This window comes from Lepidochelys kempii, chromosome 16 (genome assembly GCF_965140285.1).
Source record: "Lepidochelys kempii isolate rLepKem1 chromosome 16, rLepKem1.hap1, whole genome shotgun sequence".
Taxonomy (NCBI): domain Eukaryota; kingdom Metazoa; phylum Chordata; order Testudines; family Cheloniidae; genus Lepidochelys; species Lepidochelys kempii.
In genome coordinates this window covers 26,033,754-26,055,909 of record NC_136395.1, presented here as the reverse complement: position 1 = coordinate 26,055,909, position 22,156 = coordinate 26,033,754, and the positions used below count along the sequence as shown (strand labels likewise).

Below are 22,156 nucleotides of genomic sequence, written 5' to 3'. Positions count from 1 at the left end.
GTACCAATGTGGACACAAGAACAAATGGATATAAACTGGCCATCGGGAAGTTTAGACTTGAAATTAGATGAAGGTTTCTAACCATCAGAGGAGTGAAGTTCTGGAATAGCCTTCCAAGGGAAGCAGTGGGGGCAAAAGACCTATCTGGCTTCAGGATTAAACTGGATAAGTTTATGGAGGAGCTGGTATGATGGGATAACATGATTTTGGCAATTAATGGATCTTTAACTATTCATGGTATATAGGCCCAATGGCCTGTGATGGGATGTTAGATGGGGTGGGATCTGAGTTACTACAGAGAATTCTTTCCTGGGTATCTGGCTGGTGAATCTTGCCCACATGCTCAGGGTTCAGCTGATCGCCATATTTGGGGCCAGGAAGGAATTTTCCTCCAGGGCAGATTGGAAGAGGCCCTGGGGTTTTTTTGCCTTCCTCTGTAGCATGGGGCATGGGTCACTTGCTGGAGGATTCTCTGCTTCTTGAAGTCTTTAAACCATGATTTGAGGACTTCAATAGCTCAGACATAGGTGAGAGGTTTATTGCAGGAGTGGGTGGATGAGATTCTGTGGCCTGCATTGTGCAGGAGGCCAGACTAGATGATCATAATGGTCCCTTCTGACCTTAATATCTATGAATCTATAAATCTTTAACACTTAGAAAAAGCAGGGTCTAAACTTTAGAAACATCAGATGAAGTATTTGTACAGAAAATGCCTTCAGTTGAAAAATACTGCAGCAGAAAAGCATTGCCATGTAAAGGTCTAGTTTAATTGTACTCTATAGGAAACATTCTCATTAGGAGGCCTGTAGGGGGCTTGTATGAAGTTGCCAAATAATGCCATGCTGAAGTTGGTAAAGAAATATTGGAACTTGAAGATAAACTGCTGTTCTAGGCTCTAGGATGGCCCATTTGAGGAGGTTAAAGTTAGGTGACGTTATAACTGGAAGGGACTCTGAAATAAGAATCAGTACTGCAGAATAATAAAGATACAGAGCTGGAAAAGACTAGGGTAAAAGTGAGTTCAAGGGAAATGCTAACTGGAAGCACACAGCAATAAGCCAGCTGAGAATCCCGTGTATGAGTGTGTGTCAAGCACACAGCAAAGAGTGCTGCTCTACGTAATAGCAATCTTTTCAGCAGTTTTCTTCTAAGAGGAAACAAAATCTTCTTCATGATGATTCATTTATCTGTCTCTCTATCTAGGTACTTATAGGGCTCCATCACCATAGTATCTAAGCACCATCCAGGATTTTAAAAATAGAAATGATGATAATCTCTAGAGAGATAAGGTGAGTGAAGTAATATCTTTTAACCAACCAACTTCTGTTGGTGAGAGAGACAAGCTTTGAAATTACACTGAGCTCTTCTTCAGGTCTGGGAAAGGTACTCAGAGTGTCACAGCTAAATACAAGATTGAAGAGATAAGTTTAGGATAAGTAGTTAATACATATCATATTCTAAGGGACCATTGAAGGTAAAGTGGGCCCATTAAGATCCCTGTAGTAATAGGACAAAAAGCGGGTTTAGTGGATTACAGATTATTGAAATAAACCATAACAATCTCTCTCTCTTCTTTTCCTACATGCCTGGGAACTAGGGTGATTAATTTTATATGTTATTTTTAATGCATTTATTTATTTTAGTGCTTATCTGTGTAAGAGAGAAGATTATTCAGGGAACACCAAGTAAAAAAGATGAGTTTTGCATTTAGTTCTGAAAGCAATAAGGTCCATGGTCATTCTTATAATTTCAGATAATCGGTTTTACAGTCTTTGTCCAGCTCCTATGAAAGTCTTGTCTCTGGCACTCATGAGTCAAGCCCATGGAGGGCTTTGAATAATAAAATGGAGACCTTGAACTGGACTCCACGGCATGGGTAGCCATGGCAGACAGTGGAGCACTACTGAGATGCACTCCCACTGACCTGTGTTGCAAAATTGATGGGTTGCTGCTTTTTGCACCAGGTGGAGTATTTTCAGGGTATGTGGCTTTATTCATAAATATAAGAAATTGGAATAACCAAGCCTGGAGATCACAGATGCATGGATTGCTGTGGTCAGGTCTGTGTCCATTAAGATGGGGTGCAATTTTCTGTCCAGTCATAGTTGGAAGCAGGAGTTTGGGCCCACCATGGCTATTTATGCATTCAAATGCAATGTGAAGAGTCCAAAAGGACATCAGGACTGCAGACTGAGTTATCACATGATATCCCATGATCTTAGGGGATATCACGTAAGAGGAAGGCTCTTCACAGCACTTACCACTTCCCTGTTCTCACCAGGCTTAGCTCAGTCTTACTTGGATTCAGTTTTAGCCAGCTGTTCATCCAGATTCTGCTTTCAGGTAGGCATTGTGATAAGTGGGAGATGGTACTGCTGTTTATTTTTGATGTAAAAGATGTAGAAGTGGGCAAGATCTGCATACTGCAGACACTTAATCTATATTGTCTCACCAGCTCTCCCAATAGGATTGTATAGCTATTGAGTGATACAGGGAAGAGGACTGTGCATTGTAGGACTGCACAGATGGAGGAACAGTTTGAGATTCACCTTCTATCTTTGGTATGGAAGGAAGACCCCAAACCATTTCAGTGTGTTTGTGTTAATCCAGCAGACTCTTGGATGTGGAACATGAGCATTTGGTGACCAGCAATATCAAATGCCACAGAAAGATCCAGGACGGTAAACATGGATGTGTTTCCCATATTTATGAACAGGAGGAGGTAATCCAGAAGAGCAATAAATGCTGTTTATTTGTTATGGCTTGAATTATTCTCCAACTCATTCTTCAGCCTATTAAAAAAGGGTCCTTATGCTTCTCTTATTGCTGCACAAAAGTACTGAAATGCAAATCCACATAGACACATTTCAAAGAATTCTGTCTGAGTGAAGACATACCAGCCATTTTGTTCTCCGAGTCATTGCAGCCTGTTAAAGACAAAACACACATATTGTGCTCTTTCATGAAAACTTTACTTTTCTTCTTATTGTTGTGTTTTCTTTAATCTAAAATAAAAGACACTTTAGTCTTAAAGTACACGGTTGCCCTTTGTGTAAGGAAAACACATAAATCATCCATATGTAGAGCCCTACCAAATTCACAGTCCGGTTTGGTCAATTTCACGGTCATAGGATTTTGAAAATAGTAAAGTTCATGATTTCAGCTATTTAAATCTGAAATTTCACGGTGTTGTAATCGTAGGGGTTCTGACCCGTAAAGGAGTTGTGGGAGAGGGGTCGCAAGGTTACTGTCAGGGGGTTGCAGTACTGCTACCATTACTTCTGCGCTGCTGCTGGCGGCAGTGCTGCTTTCAGAGCTGGGCAGCTAGAGAGGTGGCTGCTGGCCAGGAACTCAGCTTTGAAGGCAAAGTCACCACCAGCTCAGCACAGGAGTAAGGATGGCATGGTATGGTATTGCCACCCTTACTTCTGCGCTGCTGCCTGCAAAGCTGGACCCTCAGTCAGCAGCAGCCACTCTCCGTCCACCAGCTCTGAAGGCATCAGTGCAGAAGTAAGGGTGGTGTGGTATGGTATTGCCAGCCTTACTTCTGCGCTGATGCTGGGTGCTGCCTTCAGAGCTGGGTGCCCGGCTAATAGCTGCTGCTCTCCGACAGCCCAGCTCTGAAGGCAGCACAGTAATAAGGGTGGCAATACCATGACCTCCACCTAGAATAACCTTGTGAGTCCCTTGCATCTCTCTTTTGGGTCACGACCCCCAATTTGAGAAACGCTGGTCTCCCCTGTGAAATCTCTATAGTACAGGGTAAAAGAACACACAAGACCAGATTTCACAGTCCATGACACTTTCTTTATGGCCGGGAATTTGGTAGGGCCCTATCCATATGTCCAGAATAGGTTCTTTTGGCTGATACCAAATACTTTTGTATATATTGAGGCGTATTTTTTCTTAAAATCATTAAGTGTTGCCAACTCTCACAATTTTATTGGTTTTGTAGGGTTGCCAGTTTTGGTTGGATGTATTCCTGGATGTTTCATCACATGACATAATATTTCTTTAAAGATTAATCTTTAATTCCTGGAGACTCCAGGGCAATCCTGGAGGGTTGGCAACCCTAATTTTTGGTAGCCTTGGAGTCATGTGATTATGTGAAAATCTCATCTTTCATTTTAAAAGGTAAGTTTCTAATCCTCATAACGATGGAACAACACTTCAAAAAATGAACTCTAAAAGCTTAAAAACCAGCAAGCAAATAAAAAGAACCCAAAATTTCATATTTAAAAAAAGAACATGTATTTTAAGCCAGTTTCACGATTCTTCGGGGAAGTGGGAGAGGCCTGACTTATATTTTTTGAATGTTTAGGATTGGCAATACAGGTAACATTAGTTGCAGTTGTTGATTTATTTAAGTCATGGATGGAAGAAGCTGCCTAAAGATCTTGAAGCTGCAGATGTGGACATATAGAGAATTTTCATAATATTTTAAGTAAATGATGATGCAAACTACAGAAATACATAGAGAAGAGGGGAGAAAAATGTATTTTCTCACTGGGATGCTATTGAACATTTACAGCCAGAAAACAAAGAGTTTAGAGGGAGACATTTTTCTAGCTTCCCCATATAAATAAGCCACTGGTTATTGTTAACAAAGGATTCTACAGAGGGGGAAGAAGTGGTCTGTTGAGAGACAAAAAGAAAAGGAGTACTTGTGGCACCTTAGAGACTAACCAATTTATTTGAGCATAAGCTTTCGTGAGCTACAGCTCACCACAAGTACTCCTTTCTCTTCAGATGTGCAATGTAACAGGGAAGGTTTTGTATCTTCGTGTATGTACCTTATACAATATCTGCCCATACAAAATAATTAATCCATCTTTCTCAGAACCAGAAATGAGAGAGAGTTCACAAGGAGATGCAAATTGCCTGAATTTTGGTCCTTCTTTGATAAGTTAATTCCCTTGAAGGCCTAAGATAGGGAATTATAGTAACATGTATGATCATTTTCTGGTGATGATTCACCGTTAATTATTATAGGGTATTTTATCACCAATTCAAAGACTTCTATGAAATTTAACTTGTAAATTTTAACAAAAAATTCCGCAACTGTCTATGGAGCATTTAAATGGCAACCCATTGATAATTGGTAGTGACTGCGTAGAAGGTGTTATCTATATTTATCCAACAGAAGTCAATTGAATATCTCAATCCAGATCAATAAGGTGCATAAGAAGGCACACATGAATCAGACCCATTTTAAAGTATTTTAGTAATACACTTTCCTCTATAGAATGAGAGGAGAAGAGAGATTCTGTTGTCTGCATTTATGTATTCTAGGATCTGAGTTTAGTGATGTAGTCCAGGGAACCAGACTTCTTGATTCTAAAGTCCTGTCAGGCAGGCTGACTACACACTGTAGCATTCAGCTTGGATGGGTGAGCGGACTAGCAAGAATGATTCTAAATGAGGTTTCTGGGACAGAGCTATACCAAAGTAATATACCCAAAATTAATTTACTTAAAAAGCAAACATTACAGCCCAGGAGTTTGCTAACTCATGGTGGCCAGATATGCTTAGTTAAACTTGTGGTGCACTGAGAGGCAAGGTAGTGCCACACTACACTGCTGTATGTCGATGGGCATAGACAAATTAGGTCTTGGGGAGAATTTAGGCCCCAACCCCCAAAAAATTAGTAATTGCATTTTTAAATAAAGGAAACATTGAGTTTGGGACAGAAACTAACTCCCACCCCAGATAAAAAAAGTTGAATACACACCCACATGATATTTGACGGCATCCCACAGAATACTATGTACACTGAAAAACTAGACATAATACTATAAAATGGTGTCAATGAGCAGTGATTTCATAACTGAGACCAGAAGTATTTCCGTGAGGTTCACAGTCAGAGGAGAATAGCAAAATGTAGTCATTTTGATAGAGAAAACAATGGAATATCAACATTATACAAATTTCAACTGCAAGAAAGAATGCTACCATTTAATAGGAAACAAAGTTTGCCATGAAAAATAATTATGTAAAAAAAGAGCAGAAATAAAAATGGGAGACAATAGGAAAAAATCAACAATATTAACTGGCCCCTATCATCTGAGGAAAAATTACAAACATTAAGGCTCACAACACCTCTGTTAAGTATGATTTCAGCATATGTAAGAGAAACTCCCTACACTTTAGATTCCAAATAAATCTGTTATTTTGCTGAGATTTATTTATTTATTTATTTTGCTGAGACTAAACAAGCCCAGTTCCCTCAGCCTCTCCTCCTAAGTCATGTGCTCCAGCCCCCTGATAATTTTCGTTGCCCTCCCCTGGACTCTCTTCAATTTGTCCACATCCTTTCTGTAGTGGGGGGCCCAAAACTGGACGCAATACTCCAGATGTGGCCTCAACAGTGCCGAATAGAGGGGAATAATCACTTCCCTCGATCTGCTGGCAATGTTCCTACTAATGCAGCCCAATATGCCATTAGCCTTCTTGGCAACAAGGGCACACTGCTGACTCATATCCAGCTTCTCATCCACTGTAATCCCCAGGTCCTTTTCTGCAGAACTGCTGCTTAGTACTTCTCTATCTCAGAGGATTAAGAGCCTGATCCTGCAAAGTGTTAGGTGGCCACAATTCCTACTGAAGAGTTCACAGGAGTTTTGTGTGCTCAGCACCTCACAGGAGGTGCTTAGCTCTTTGCAGAAACGAGCCCTTAGTGATTAAATACACCTTTAACTCTAATACTAAATAATGTTGTATAGTATAGTATTATACTCCAAGAAAAATAAAAAAGCTGTGCAGTTAACACTCTATTGCCCAACTGATAACGATGTTAAAGCAGCATTTTAAAGCCCTGTGTTATGCAGTGAAATACACTATTTTTTCCATGCTATTGTTAGCATCTGTACAATGGAACCATCTCTATCATTTATATGAATATAATTTCATTTTAAATTTCATTCATATTGGAAAACACATTAATTGTTTTATGCTGCTGCAGTCCCCAAAGGCCTTACTTCAGAGATATCTATTATTTTCAGTGATACATCATGTGTTTGAATAGAAGCTCATATCTGTGTGCTTTCCCTTGACATTCTGCATGACCACAGGGAGGCAAGGTGGTTAAGAGATCTAGAGGAAAACAGTAGATTATTTATTCTTCTTGAAAAATACTAACACTGATATAGAAAAGGAATAATAAATTTACATTTTTAAAGCATTTGACAAGGTTATTTATGTAGATTAGAGTTTCACATTCTGAAGTAATAAAATAGGAACTCCTTGGCTTCACCGTAAGTCTTTTGGCTCAATGTATCCAAAGCTGATATCTTTGTACTCAATGAGAAGAGCCTTCACCCCAAAATCCCATCATCTCTCTCTGTCTGTTTGATGCCTCACATTCACCCTGGTTCCTCCATGTCTCCCAGATCTGTAAATCTTCCTCTCATTGTGGATCTGTACCTGGTGCTATCTTGATTATTCCTATGCAAAAAATTTATTTATATCCTCATTTTGACAGTTGTACCTTCCTCTGTACTCCCCAAAATATATTTGCCACATTTCAGTCTGCTCAAATTATAGATGATTGTTTCTTCACCTATAACTGAAAACAAGAATATATTTCCCAATTCCTATAAACTTCTATAGTTACAGATGCTGAGATAATCAACTCTCATGTTTCAGGGTGTCAACTGATCTCTCCAATGGTAAATAATCCACAACACCAAACGTACAATAGTTCTGGGGCATTGTGAAAAGGTTTTTCTTTTTCTGAAGCATCAGGTACAGTCACTGCTGGAGGCAGTATACAGTGCTAGATGGGCCAATGAGCTAATCCATAAATAGTGAGGCATATCATGTGGTAAAGAGATTTCCAAGTTTGAGGATGATACAACAACTTGCATTTGACAGAAACCAGATATTGAAAGATATCTGCCAGTTTGGCAGGAAAAGAGTAAGTGTGTGCATATGTGTCCATGTTTGTGTTAAAGAGAGAGCTAAAGCAAGTGAGACTTACTTTGCAGATTAACAATACAATATTACATATTGTATAACCATACAATCTAATCAAAATGATAGCAGAGGTCATAGTAATCTGGATAGTATGGACAAAGTTGTGGTTTATGGTTAAGTTTGTCACAAAATCTCAGCTGAGATTTAGACAAGTTGCAGCCTGGACAAAACAGACTTTGTTAAATTAAACCGCAGAATTTTACATTACATCCAAGAAAGAGTCTGAATATTTCTGATAACCTTTGGATAAGTTTGCAAACTCTGGTGGATGTTTGTCCCATCCTTCAGCTACTGATATATTTGGAGGCATTTATATGTGTGAGTTGTCCTCAATATTATTCAGTTAGTACTAGATTTTGTATGAATAAATTAGAGCCTTTACGATGAAAAAGAAAAAGCTGGTCCAAAAAGTTGAACATTTCATTTTCTGCCACTCCAGGTGGCTATGATGTAACAGAGACATTTTCCCAAATAAATTCAGGTCAGAGTATGCTTCAGAGGGGTTGTCACTGAATGAGGAGAAGCAGTAATTATTTTCTCATGTATCTGTGGCCAAAAGTGCCCCAGGCACTCAACATAGGTTCTGCAACACTCATCCAAATCTGACCCAGAGCATATGATATAGGTTCCTTACCTCTCGAGGAAGTGAACTGAGCCTTTTTGGATAGTCTGGGTAGTATCCTAGGGCTTTCACCCATCCTTTAATTCCTGGATTATTTTCTTCTCCTTAAAGGTCCCCTTCTGCTGCCCTTTTGTTTGCTGTTAAATGGCTCATCTCTACTGGGAAGATTATTCACAGTTAATCAGCTCATCTATTCTGAGACAGTGACAATGCTGGTCTATGAATATACCAGCAGGCATTGCTGTAACAGTTTTGCTGTGTGGTTAAACCCTTCCCTTTCCTGAGGGGCTCCACTGTATCCACTGCACCACAAACATAATACAATTACCACCAAACTAGTGTGCTGGCTACGGACACTAATGCTGTCAGCAGAATTGGAGAAAATGCAATTTGTGTTATTTAATGAGCAGCTTGTTTACATAAATAAACCAGGTGAGGTGAAAAAAGTGATGCTCTGCAGTATGGAACGCAAGTGAATATTAGGCATATGGAGAGAAAATATTTCCGCACTTCTGTTTTTTCATAATCTTTTGGGTTGTCTTGTGTCCTTTCATTGTGAATAATGAGATAAGCTTTTCCCAGTCTTTTGGACAGGCACTAGTCCTGCTCTGAGCCGAGTTAGATGATATGGTGGTCAAAATGCTAGCAGCTGGTCTACTTTGGGACGTTTTCTGTTGCTACCACTGAGGGGGATTTTAAAGAAAAGCTCAGTGTAGACACAGCCAAAGTAAGGGCTCAATTAGTATCTTCCTGAAGTGTTGCTAATAAAGTGGGTCAACAGAAGAAGTCAGCCACACTCTTACATACATCCATAACAGAACCATTCTTTACACCAGTGGTTCCCAACGTTGTTCCACCGCTTGTGCAGGGAAAGCCCCTGGCGGGCCGGGCTGGTTTGTTTACCTGCCACGTCTGCAGGTCCCTCGGCCCGCGCCGCTTCCAGCAGCTCCCATTGGCCTGGAGCGGTGAACCGCGGCCACTGGGAGCCGCGATCGGCCAAACCTGCGGATGCGGCAGGTAAACAAACTGGCCCGGCCTGCCAGGAGCTTTCCCTGCACAAGCGGCGGAACAAGTTTGGGAACCACTGATTTATACAAATAAAAGAAAGTTCATCCTTCCTGGCAAACACATTGAGTTGCCACTCCCTATTTGTGACCTTTTTCTATTATGTTTCTTATTTAAATACTGAAACATAATTTCTCTACTTGCAATTTACATGTCAGAACTATGTTTACAATCAGAACCTTCTTAAACCTGAAATCATTCTATCCATTTTAGACTGATTATTTTATACACTTAAATTGTGCGTGTGGCTTTGTCTGTTCCTTTCCTTCCACTGCATGCTCAAAAACTAGTTTATAACACTGTTCTTTCTTTCCTTGACTTCAAAGGCAAAGAGTCTATTGATCTGGCATTTGCATGATATGATACTGCTTTCCCCTTCCCATAATCCCACGTAGTGTAAAGAAATCACCCAGATTTACAACTTGTTAGCAATGGCCTGATGGACATTATAGTAGGGAGCCAGCTCTGCTACAGTTAAAATTAGGACCAGTTTTCTGTTTAAAGCTTGATTCTTAGGTCACATCTACACTACAATCTGTGGAAAACACAAGTTATGTCAGCGTAAAGCTGTTGCTATTAGTATATTGCTCATGCGTTTGCACATTTGGCTGCTTGCGTCAGTGCTTCACGTACTTACCAGGAGTGCTTGTGTCACTCTTTGGCGCAATGCCTTTTGGGGGATTTTCGTAATATGCCATGGGGTAGAAATGAGTCACACTCTGGAAGCTAGGGGTCAAATTTTCATCATAGTACTTTTTATCCATCCCATAATGCCATCCCTATCTCACAATTTTTAAAAAATTGCCTTTTTAAAAAATCTCATAAACCTGTGCAGCACTTGTTCCTGTCTGCCTTCTCTGATAGACGCATGGAGGCTGCACAGTTCTGCACTACTGTCATGAACATTGCAAACACAGGATGAATGATTCACCAGGGTTCGTAGAGCTTCAGGAAGCACTGCAACAACATAGGACATGACAATTTCTTTGAGGACAGATTGCTAAGGGACATAATGAAAACCAGTTCAAGGTTGTTGCTGGTGTTCACAGAGCAGCTGCAGAAAGTGGAGTGCCTCTTCTGAGCCTAAGAAACAAGCACTGACTGGTGGGATTGCATCGTAATGCAGGTTTGGGATGATAATCAGCAGCTGCAGAACTTTCAGAGGTCAAAAGCCACATTCTTGGATCCATGTGCTGAGCTCATGCCAGCCCCCAAATGCATAGGCACCAGACTGAGAGCTGCACTGATAGCAGAGAAGTGAGTGGTGGTCACACTGTGGAAGCTTGCAATGTCATCTTTGGAATTATAAAATCCACAGTGGCAGCTGTTGTCATGCAAGCGTGCAGGGCCATTAATTGTATCCTGCTATGCAGGACTGTGACTCTAGGCAATGTGCAGGACATGATGGATGGATTTACAGCTATGGAGTTCCCAAACTGCAATGGCAATAAGACAGCACACACATCCCTATTTTGACCCTAACCCACCTCACCACAGAGTAATAAATAGAAAGGGATATATTTCTATAGTTATTCAAGCATTGGTGGAAAACAAGGGATGCTTGTTATGGGCTGGTCAAGGAAGGTGCATGATGCTCACATCTGTAACAACACAGGACTGTTCAGAAAGCTGCAAGCAAGGACTGTTTTTCCTGACCAGCAAATTACCACTGGTGATGTTGAAATGACAGGAGCGTCAGTGGCGCTGGAACACTTTTTACAGTGGGGGTGCTGAAAGCCAGTGGTCCCCAAACTTTTTACTTTGCATCCCCCTCAACTCTGTCTGCACCCTTCTCTCCCCAGATCTGTGGCTCCAGGAAGGTGGGGGACATGGACGGGGTAAGGGGCACTGAGGCTGGAACCACAGTTGGGGCTGGGAGCAGAGCCCTGGGCATGGGTCCTGCAGCCGGGACACTGTGTGTGGGCCAGGTGCAGAGCCCCAGATGCGGAGCCAGTGGGACCCTAGGTGGAGGGCCAGGAGCAGAGCACTGGGCATGGGGCTGGAGGCTGACAGGACCCCGGAAATGCAGGGCCAGCAGCACTGGGAACCTGGGAGTGGGGTCAGCAGCTGGGAACCCGCACAAAATCTGGGGGTGCTGCAGCACACTCCATGCCCCTAGTTCCCATGCCTATGCTTAGCATTCCGGTGGGACCCAGCCTACCCCTTGCTCGTGAAGCCATACACTGGCCCCTTTGACAGCTCCAAGTAAAGATTCAACTACCAGCTCAGCAGGTGCATAATAACAGTTGAATGTGCTTTTGGCAGATTAAAGGGACGATGGTGGTGTTTACTCACTTGATTAGATCTCAGTGAGAAAAATATCCCACTAGTTATAGCTGCCTGTTGTGTCCAGCATAATATGTGTGAGACAAAGGGGGAACAGTTGCCACTGGGATGGAGCGGCGGTCTGCTGACTTTGAATGGCTAGACACAAGGGCCATTAGAAGAGCTCAGCACAGAAATAAGCAGCTGAGGGAGGCCTTGAAAGAGCATTTGAATGGTCAGCCACAGAAATGTGGCACAGACACTTACTGACACTTCAGCTTTGGAGCATGTCTGCACAACGCCACTGTCCACCTGCAGCCATGATGAGTATGGCCCACCAGATGCAAGGAGGGAATTGTTTGATTGTGTAAAACAAAAAGTTCAGGCCCTATTTCCATGAGGTTGAGTACTGGGCAATGGCCCTGAACATGGGCACTATATTCCACAGGCAGTGGTAATTTTAGCTGATAACTCACTTCAGAGGGTAACATAGGAACAGCTGTGCTGGCATCCAAAAGTTGCCCAGGTCTGTATGCCATTAGCCTGTTTACCCCAATGGTGCTTGCTGAAGTCATTGCTGAGTGGAGTGGGAAAGTGTCTTACCACAAGGGAAAAAATAAAGGCAGCCATCCCCAGAAACCTTTGGGATAGGTTTGCAGAGTATCTCCATAAAAATTTTGCGATCTCTCAGAAGGCACATAATCCCTATGCACATAAACTGCACTGCATGACTTGCTTTCCCCCCAAGCCCTACAGAGGAATGAAAAGAAGATAACTATTTCTGTTGGTTGTACCATGACCTCTTCTTTTATAAGTAGAACAATGAAAAGCAGATACTGTGTCCTGCTAACTTGAGGTTGATTGGGTGCTGTCTTCCTATTTAAACTTTAAGGGAGAATGCATGCACATACCTACCAGAGATTCCTTCTCCTGGATCAGACTTGTTTATCTCAGCTGGCTGGACTGGCTAGACTGCAGTTGAGTCTCAAAAAGATATTGGCCCATGGCATGCTGGACCCTCCTCTCCCCTGCCATGTGTCTCTCCTCATCCACCTCTTCCTTGCTGTTCATGTCAAGGGGTGGTGTCTTTGGCTCCACCAAGGTATCCCTAATAGTCTGTGGGATGCTAGTGGGTCTTTGCCAAGTATGGCATGCAGCTCATTGTAAAAGCAGTATTTTCCCTGCACCAGATCTACTGTTGGTCTCCTTGGCCTTGTGGTATGGCTGCTGCAGTTCCTTTGCTTTCATGTGGAACTTCTGCTGATTCCTGTTGTACCCTTTTGTTAGGGTCAACATAGGTCCTTCAGTGTTTACACTCACATTATATGTTGATCACAATTCAACGCTGTTTGGGGAGGTGGTGTCACTGAATCCTTATAATGGGGCACTTACATTGGTGGGAGGCAAATTTGAATGCAGACACATGCATAAATAGGTTGACACAAAGGCGACTTCTGTCACCCTAATTGTAGTTTAAACCAGGCCTAAGAGCTCTAAAATCCACACGATTACTCAGATTGCGTTCAAATTTTGTATATCTCATTGATGCACAGGGTTTGATCAGTAATCCAAATTTGAAGCCATATGATGAACAAGGGATTCCAGAGGTACAGCCCCCCACAAACAGGTTTTTCTAAAGTTGATATGTTTTGGCAGTGATTTTTTTGCACAGAGAGATCAAACCAGTGTTGAGATCATCACTCCAGGGTTTCAAATGCTTGAGTGTTATTCCAGAGAGCATGCACCTATTAGCCCTTTGGGGGCAATCAAATTAAAATACTGGCAAAGAGATTTTGGCTTTTCAGTTAGGTGTGCTGCTGAGCACCGCTAAGGCTCACATGGCAAGAGGATTACACTGAGCTTGTACGGACAGAGGAGCCAACACAGTTCGTAGCCTTGAACATTTCATACCAGCCAGATAGCTCAAGGGGCTAAGTAGAAGTGCTTTGAACCTGACTTACCCAGCCAGGGTCAGTCTGAGTTCCCACTTGGGCAGAAATCTGGTAAGAACAGAAAGCATATTGATAAAGTTTGCCTCCATTAGGGTTTTATTATTATTTATTTTGGGGGAAACCACTGAGCATTCTTAAGTACTTACTGTTGCCTCTCTGCTGAGAGGTAGCAGATTTCAAGGCCTTGCAGCTTGGTTTCCCCTTCTTGTTCAACCTATCCAATGATTTTATAATACTTACAAACCCAAACATCTAAAATTGTCTTTTTGACAGTGTAAATCTCTCCTCACTAGCTGTGTGCCTGAGGTAGGTCACATCTTTTTGAAATAGCTTACATTTATTTCAGTTCAGTTTCAGTTTAGCACCCTTAATCTTATCAAAGACCATTTGTACATGTATCAATTCCTGCTCAAAAAAGTCTCAGCATGCATCAGGATATCATCCAGGTATAAGACAGGTTGAGACAGGTATGCCATACAATACCCTTCCATAAGCCTCTCAAAGGTGGCAGGGTGTTAAACAAGCCAAAACCCATTAATTTAAGTAATCACAGTATTTCTCCAGATGCAAAAGTAGTCTTTCCCCTGTCCTTTGGATCCACTTCTACTTGCCAATACCTAGTTTTAAGATCTGTTGCGGAAAACTAAAGTATCTGCTGCTAATAATAGAAAATAATCCTTCTAAATAACTGAATTCAATTTTCTGTAGTCTACACAGAATATGGAACTCTGACCATTTTTTCCTGATGTCTGAGGCCCAAGGACTGGCTGAAGAATCAATTATTTATACATTCATAATACAATCCCTCTATGGTTTGTAAAGCTCTTTGAGTGTAGAGCACTGTGCTGGAACAACTCCAGAAGGAAGTCTTGGAGTTCACCTTCAAAACTTCTCCATGCCCCCGCTCCCCAATCCCTTTAAAATTTTTCTGTTTTCTTTTGTCAGTATTTACTAGATGCAATGGCATGTATTTTGTGGTTCCCTTTTTACCATTTTTGTTCATACAAAACACTCAACCTGCTAATTGTTCTCACTGTCAACCTTATGCTCCTCCCATTGGATCTCTGTAGCAGCTTTTCTCCCCAGGTCTCTGTTCTCCCCCTCAGGCAGTTTTAACTTGTCCCTCTTTGACCCTGTTGTCAGGCTACTCTGATCTACTCTTCATGACTTCCTTCAAAGCCCTCTCCTCTAAGGCCTCAGCATGCTCTTTTAAGTCTAATTGTGGGTCAAGTGATCAATCACAAATGCACTGGCCTCTTCCTTCTTGAAGGGCCACTGTTATCTTATGACAACACCTTTCCTGGAATTTATTACATAGTTATTAGTCATTATGATGCCATCCATTATCTCAGTTGCCCAGACCTCTTGTTCCAGTTCTTGAGGTCCAATTTTTAATCCTAATTTTCCACATTTTTTGGATGAGTGCATGTTCTTCAGTCATTGTCTCCATGTGAGACCAATAAGGCTGTTTATTCAGGGTCTTCCAGACCTTAGCATTTTAGTATATCTAGTTTAATAACTGTTACATTTGAGTCAGTGTCCACAATTCCTGTACATTGCACATTTTCTATTAATCTCTTCAATAGTCTTATACTTATTACTGATTTCAGAATGGTAGCCATGTTAGTCTGTATCAGCAAAAAGAACGAGGAGTACTTGTGGCACCTTAGAGACTAATACATTTATTTGAGCAAAAGCTTTCGTGGGCTAAAGCCCACTTCATCAGATGCATGCAGTGGAAAACACAGTAGGAAGATATATATAGAGAGAGAACAGGAAAAAATGGGTGTTGCCATACCAAATCTAACAAGACTCATCCATTAAGGTGGGCTATTATCAGCAGGAGAAAAAAACTTTTGTAGTGATAATCAGGATGGCCTATTTCAAACAGTTGACAAGAAGGTGTGAGTAACAAAGTCGGGGAAAAATTAGCATGGGGAAATAGTTTTTAGTTTGTGTAATGACTCATCCACTCCCAGTCTTTATTCAAGCCTAATTTAATGGTGTCCAGTTTGCAAATTAATTCCAGTTCTGCAGTTTCTCGTTGGAGTCTGTTTTTGAAGTTTTTTTGTTGAATAATTGCAACTTTTAGGTCTGTAATTGAGTGTCCAGGGAGGCTGAAGTGTTCTCTGGCTGGTTTTTGAATGTTATAATTCTTGACGTCTGATTTGTGTCCATTTATTCTTTTGCGTAGAGACTGTCCAGTTTGGCCAATGTACATGGCAGAGGGGCATTATTTTTATATGTATTTTCCACTGCATGCATCTGATGAAGTGGGCTTTAGCCCATGAAACCTTATGCTCAAATAAATTTGTTAGTCTCTAAGGTACCACAAGTACTTCCCGATCTTTATACTTATTACTGTTATTCAACTGACCAGATCTAAAAAAAGCAAAAAGCAAAAAACAAAAAAAACCCCAACTTGTAAAGCTACTTCTTGTATCACCAACCTTTGCCCCTTCAGCTTGGTGTCAGCCTGTTTTCCCAAACTGGGTGAGGAACTTTCCTTACAAACTTCTGACACTCTGTCCTGGCTTGCCTTGCATTTATAAAACTCCTTTTTGGGGCAAATCTTTTTCAAACTTACAAGAATTATTTCCTTTATTTTTTGTTATTGTCAGTCTTTGTTAACAATTTTTATATAAAAGTGCCTTATGCCAGCATATCTATTCTTGTACCGGAAGGGGTATAACTATGTCAGTACAAGTTACCTTTATACCAGTATGACTGTGTCCACTCTAGAGCCTTTATCAGTGTAATAATTTCAGTAAAAAAATCACAATCCTAACTGAAATAGTTATTCTGGTAAAACTTTCAAGTGTAAAGCAGGCCTAATTGTTCAAAATGTCATGACTCAAATTAAAATCCTCTTTTTCATCAAGCATGTTAAATACAGATTTGTACTTACAAGGCTCATGTCAGAGAGTTTCCGTCATTCTCACTAGCAACTGCTTTCTTTTCTGCTTGGCTGTTGCTTGGAAGGACTTCAGTGCTGTAGCAGATATCACCACTAAACAGTGTCCTTGGTTTCCTTTTGGTGATCTTAATTAGCAAGAGCATGTCAAGTTAAGCATCAATAAAATGGACCATTTCCAGTTTGTCCCCCTGGTATCTAGATTTGCCAGACAACAATCTCATATGGCCCTCTGCCAGTTAAGGTGGGATCTCTTGTTCCCTTCTCCTCGTAGTCCTGGCCAGATTAGGTTGATGGCTGGCTCCAAATTGCTTCAGACATCTATTGATAACTCAGTCTTTTTCTGGAGCATCATCAGATCTGGTACACTCAAGTTAGCTATCAAAAACACCCCTCTCTTCATCTCCCCCATCATTTATTTGAGATATGATATTAAAGTTAGACTAATAAGCCTCCCAGGAAGTTTTCCCTTCAGTGATCACTATTGTATTTTTTATGTTGGCTTTTGTATTACTTGAACTGGGACTGTCTGATCCCTCCTAGCTGGGCTACCTTGGTGTACAAATGGGGTTGAAAAGTTTATAAATGTCCTATCTTGTTCAAGTGCTCTGGCTGGTGTGATTCCTCATCCCCCAGCAGCTGTTTTCCACAATGGTCTGCAACCCTTGGAGTTTCTTCTCTAATTTTTCAGCTCTTTAATTCCTTGCTGCAGCTCATCTCTTATTCTAACGAGTTCGGAGTTGGCCAGAGCTTTCTGGGTATTTCCATATGTTGGAAATGTATTTAGTCCACAGTAATCAAGTTGCCCATCACCTCTTTTATCCTGCTTGCCAGTCTTGACTGGGCATGCTGTAGATGGGTTTCAAAATCTGTCCAGACCCTTTGTAATTTTAGATCCAGCAGAATTTTTATTTTCAACTGAATGGATCTCATCTCTGCCTTCACTTCCTTCTAAAAAAACCTCCAGATCCTGTTTTATTTTCTTCCTCAGGTCTTGTTATTCCTTGTGGCCTGCTTATATATTGCCTCTTGGACAGCTTTGATTTCTGTGACTTCCTCTGCAATTTGTTGCATTTTGGTTCAACAGAAATCCCTGCTCACAATTTCTTTCTCCTTGGAAATTCTACCGTTTCCAAAACCAGTGTTGCCTCTTGAGATGGGTTTTTCCAGTCCCTGTACACGGGGGGTATTTTGTACCTATCGGAGGCTGGGGGAATTCGTCAATCCTTATTTATGAGATGATGATTCTCTGTTTGGAGAAGAAGGTTCAATCCCTATATATGGGAAGTACACTCTACTGGGGAGGGCCAAACCACTATTCACTGGGCATTTTAGTGGGGACTGGTGCTGGCCCTCATTTACAGGGTCTTTAAGATGCCGGGGGGGGGGAAGGTCTCAGCCCCTATTTACGTTGTGTTATGGAGGGACTCTGAACCATATTTACAGGGCATTTGTGGGCCTGGCCCCTTTCTGTGGGGAATTTGAGGGAATGTCCAGATCCCATTTACAGGGTATTCTTGGGTCCGGATGAGGGGCAGTCTCAATTTCAGGATGTCCTGGTGGGGGCATCCCAGCCACCCTTACAAGGTGTGCTAGAAGAGGAGCCCGGCTTCTGTTTCTGGGATGCTCTAGGGCAGTGTTTCTCAAAGACTGGTCTGTGAACCTGCGCTGGTCCCTGAGATTTTCCTGGCAACAGTTTAGGAAGGCTGCAAGCCAGGCCCTGGTATCAGGCTGAGAAACTGGTCTAGGGGAGGGTCGCTGCCAGGAGCCGAAAGGTGGTGGTGGTCCTGGCCCCGTCTATGGAGTATGGGGAGGTAGGTCGGGTTATGTGGTGTCTTGCGGGGAGGTATCCCGGTCCCTCTTTATGAGTCTCTGGCAGGGCTCTCTGAAGGGGACGCCCCGTGTTTAAGTTGGGGGGAGGGGGCAGCTTCCTCTTTCCCCTCAGGAAACGTTGAATGCGCTTGAACGCTGCGCGCGCTCTTGCTCCGCGTTGCTATGACAACACGGGCGCGGCGGCGAGCCAGGCCGCCAAGTCCGCCCGCTGCCCCGGCGGGCCGGGCCGAGGCCGTACTACAGCTCCCAGCAGCCTTTGCGCCGCTCTGTGACTCTGCCTGGGCGACCCTGGCGCTGGCTGGGATGGAGTGAGTCTGAGGGGCAGGCGGAGGAGAGAGCACAGCCCACCGAGCCCCCCCGCCCCGGGCCCATGCGGCCCCCCAGAGACCATGGGATCCAGGATCAAGTGAGTGCTCGGGGGAGCCCCTCAGCCCAGCTGCTGGGTCTCTCAAGGCAGGGCAGAGGAGAATGGGGGAGCCCCTCAGCCTAGCCTGCAGGCCCAAAGAGAGGGCGGCGGGGGAGCCCCAGTGCTAGCCTGCAGGCCCCAGGTTAGGGGAGAGGAGGGCAAAGGGGGAAGCCTCCTTGCCCAGCTCGCAGGGCCTAAGGGAGGGGAGCTTCCTCCATCACCACATACCCTTTGTGCCCTGCCTGAAGGATGGCCCCTTCCCTGCCGGGCTCAGAATGGTGGGTGTGTAGGGCCAGGCACTGAGGGGGGTGGGGTGGGGGAGAAATCTGTCCGTTTGCAGGCCTGGGGGACAGGGCTGTATGAGTCGGGGATGCCCTCAGGGGGGCAACCCCTCGCTGTTCACGTGCTGGGATGAAGAGGGTAGCTGGTGACAAGAGGCCTCTATCCTCCTTGCTTAGGGTGGGTGTCTCTAGTCAAGGCTTGAAGGAAGGATTGAGCCCTCAGCCAGCAGGCCTAGAAAAATGAGAGGAGTGAGTATGGATAAAGTGAGGGAGGGGACTTTAAGGGAAGGGGGGATCGAGGTTGTGGGGAGTAATGGGTTGAAACTGCTGCTATCTCTCCTCTGCATACAGCAGATCCCATTAAGATGGGGGCCCTGCCAGAGGTGCTAGCTGGGTAAGCCGTGCTTTCATATTCAGGGTTGTCAGATTAAAACAACCAAGTAAGTGACTGCACTGAGATTTTTAGAAAAGTTAAGATCATAAATGTCTGAGAACCAGATCTGTGCATGAGAAACCTGTTTTCATCCAGAGGGTGCTGATATATTTGTGTACAGTAATATTGGTGAATGGGGCTGATCAGGTGGCTCTGTTTTTACTCTGCAGAGCACTCTGGGCGATTGCTGTTCCTCTCTCAGGGCACTTTCCTGTTCAGTTGCATAGGGTTCTAATTTGCCATTCATCTTGTTTAGCATGTGCAAACATCAGGTAGCAGCTACAGACTGGTCAGCTATTTTTGATCTATGGGCAGCTAGGAGGTTGTACCCATTCTTGTGGATACATATTGCAATTTTCATCCATGTTTCTGTTACGTCAAGATTAGGTACTGCAATATGTTCTACATAGGACTGCATGTTAAATATATTCAGAAACTTCAGCTGGTACAGAGTTTGGTGACTTGCTTAAGTGAGGTTTCCTTCTGCATGCATATTGAACCTGTGCTCTGCAAGCCTCTCTGACTGCCCATTGATTTCTGGGTTGATTTTAAGATTTTGTTTTTGATTTATAATGGGTTAGCACCTACTTGTCTGAAGGAAATATTGTTGGATTTGCAGTAGACACAGGTGTCTGAACTGCGACCCCACTGATACGAGAGAAGGGTGGATAACAGCACATTCTGTTATGACCCCATGGCCTTTGGGACTCCCAGACCAAGTGGGAAAGCAACAACTCAAGTTTGTCAGTATTCAAGGTGTCCTGCAAGGCCCACTTCTCCCTCACCCATAAGGAGATGTAGGTGAGGGGTATGGCTGGGTATTGATGGTATAGTATAGTACTCTGGGGAAATTTTCTGGGGAGGTTAATACTGTATTTAGCTAATATTGTTGCTGGATGAATTGATTTGATGTTGGGGGTAATTGAGAGGTCTCTTTACTGTATTTTACAAAAATTGTCAAGGGTGCCCAAATAAAATAAGGAGAAACTTTAAAAATGGTCTTAAAATGAATGCAGAATGAAGGAATCTCCATCCAAATGCATGAGACTTGGTAAGTCTGGTTGCTACACAGCAGGCTGTATAAGTCACCCAAAGATTTTTTTGTTAAACATACTCACTGAAGTAGCGTTCACCTTTTGCATTGCTAGAGAAACTAACCTTGTTAATCAGACAGCAGGGATTGTTGTTTTTGCACAGTTTTGCAAGTCCTCTTTTCTGTTTACATTCCCACAGATTTATTACCAGTTCTCTGCAGAAAAAATAAGTTAATTGAAGTACCTTACAAATTGCTACCATCCTTCAAAAGTGTTCAGCACGGCTGTTACTCTGAAACCTTCTTTTTTTTTGAAAATCTAAAGTAGCTCCAACTCCTACCTCAGTTTCTTTTTCTTCTCTCTACCTGCCCATTCCCCATCTTCTTCCCAGTAGATCTTTCCTCACAAAGGAAAACGGATTAGTTGTTTGTTAAATTAGTGGGAATGTTTGCAGACAATTTTCTATGGGTGTCTTTAATTTTCTGAAATGCAAAAATTTCTCTGTTCAGGATCTCTATTTGGTTTGAGTTGTGAGCATCTCTTTTGAAAGCATTTTATATCAGGAGGATGTAATTGAAGATACTTTACCTGCAAGGAAACAGCCAGTGATGTATTCATTTCTTTTCTAGGATCTGAAATTAACTAAACAAAAAAGAAAATTAATTGATTGTGTCAGATGGCAGTTTTGGATTTCCTGCCCACATGTGCAGTATTGCTTTAGGAAAATGGTGAGGATTTTTAGGCTGCGGTTTGGATAGTTCTTGATTGTGAAGTGAAAAAGGATGTAAAGTAGTTCTTTTGAGTTTACTACCAGTTAGTCATTAAAACTTGTATGTTCAGACTTATAGTGGTAAATAATTGGCTTTCTATAGAAAGTTCAATAGAAAGCGTAGGATTTGGGTGAAAGAGGAGCATATTAAATATAGCTGGAGTAACGATGTGTTGTACCTGAATAGCACAGGAGCAGACAGTTTGCACAGAATAGTGTGTAATTTTTGTGTAACCAGTGGATAGAGTAAGGAGGAATGTGAAGGAGACCAATAAATGTTCAATGGACTGTAAGCTAGCAGGAATGTTATTCAGCAAGAAACAGAATTGGTTCCCAAACCATGCAGGAACAAGATATTTAGGAAACAATTACTTTACTAAATGAAATAAACTTGCACTAGAGTTGTTTTTTGTCTGACCTGAAAATTCCAGGACATAAAGTTGGTAGAGAGGCTAGAAGCAATAGGAAGTAATATGGGACACTGTAGGTGGGTAGATGCAAAGTGTTCTACAATAGCAAAAGGCAGTGTTGAGTGAGATGAAAGACTAAAAGAGAAACTGAAGTCTAACTAGTTCCATATCCTGTTGATATCCCTCAAAATAAGTATG

The 22,156-nt window shown here is 42.4% G+C and overlaps 1 protein-coding gene across 5 annotated transcripts in view; it reads left to right on the top strand.

The window, feature by feature from the left end:
* Positions 1 to 18,870: 18,870 nt before the first annotated feature.
* The window catches only part of DENND1A (DENN domain containing 1A), a 377,679-nt gene continuing 374,393 nt past the window's right edge, over positions 18,871 to 22,156 (top strand). For all 5 annotated transcript variants that reach the window (XM_073313958.2, XM_073313955.2, XM_073313954.2 and 2 more), the window contains exon 1: positions 18,871 to 19,031. In XM_073313958.2, coding sequence (XP_073170059.1) covers positions 19,015 to 19,031 — 17 coding nt within the window. In that variant the 5' untranslated portion in view covers positions 18,871 to 19,014. The remainder of the gene's footprint in view (positions 19,032 to 22,156) is intronic.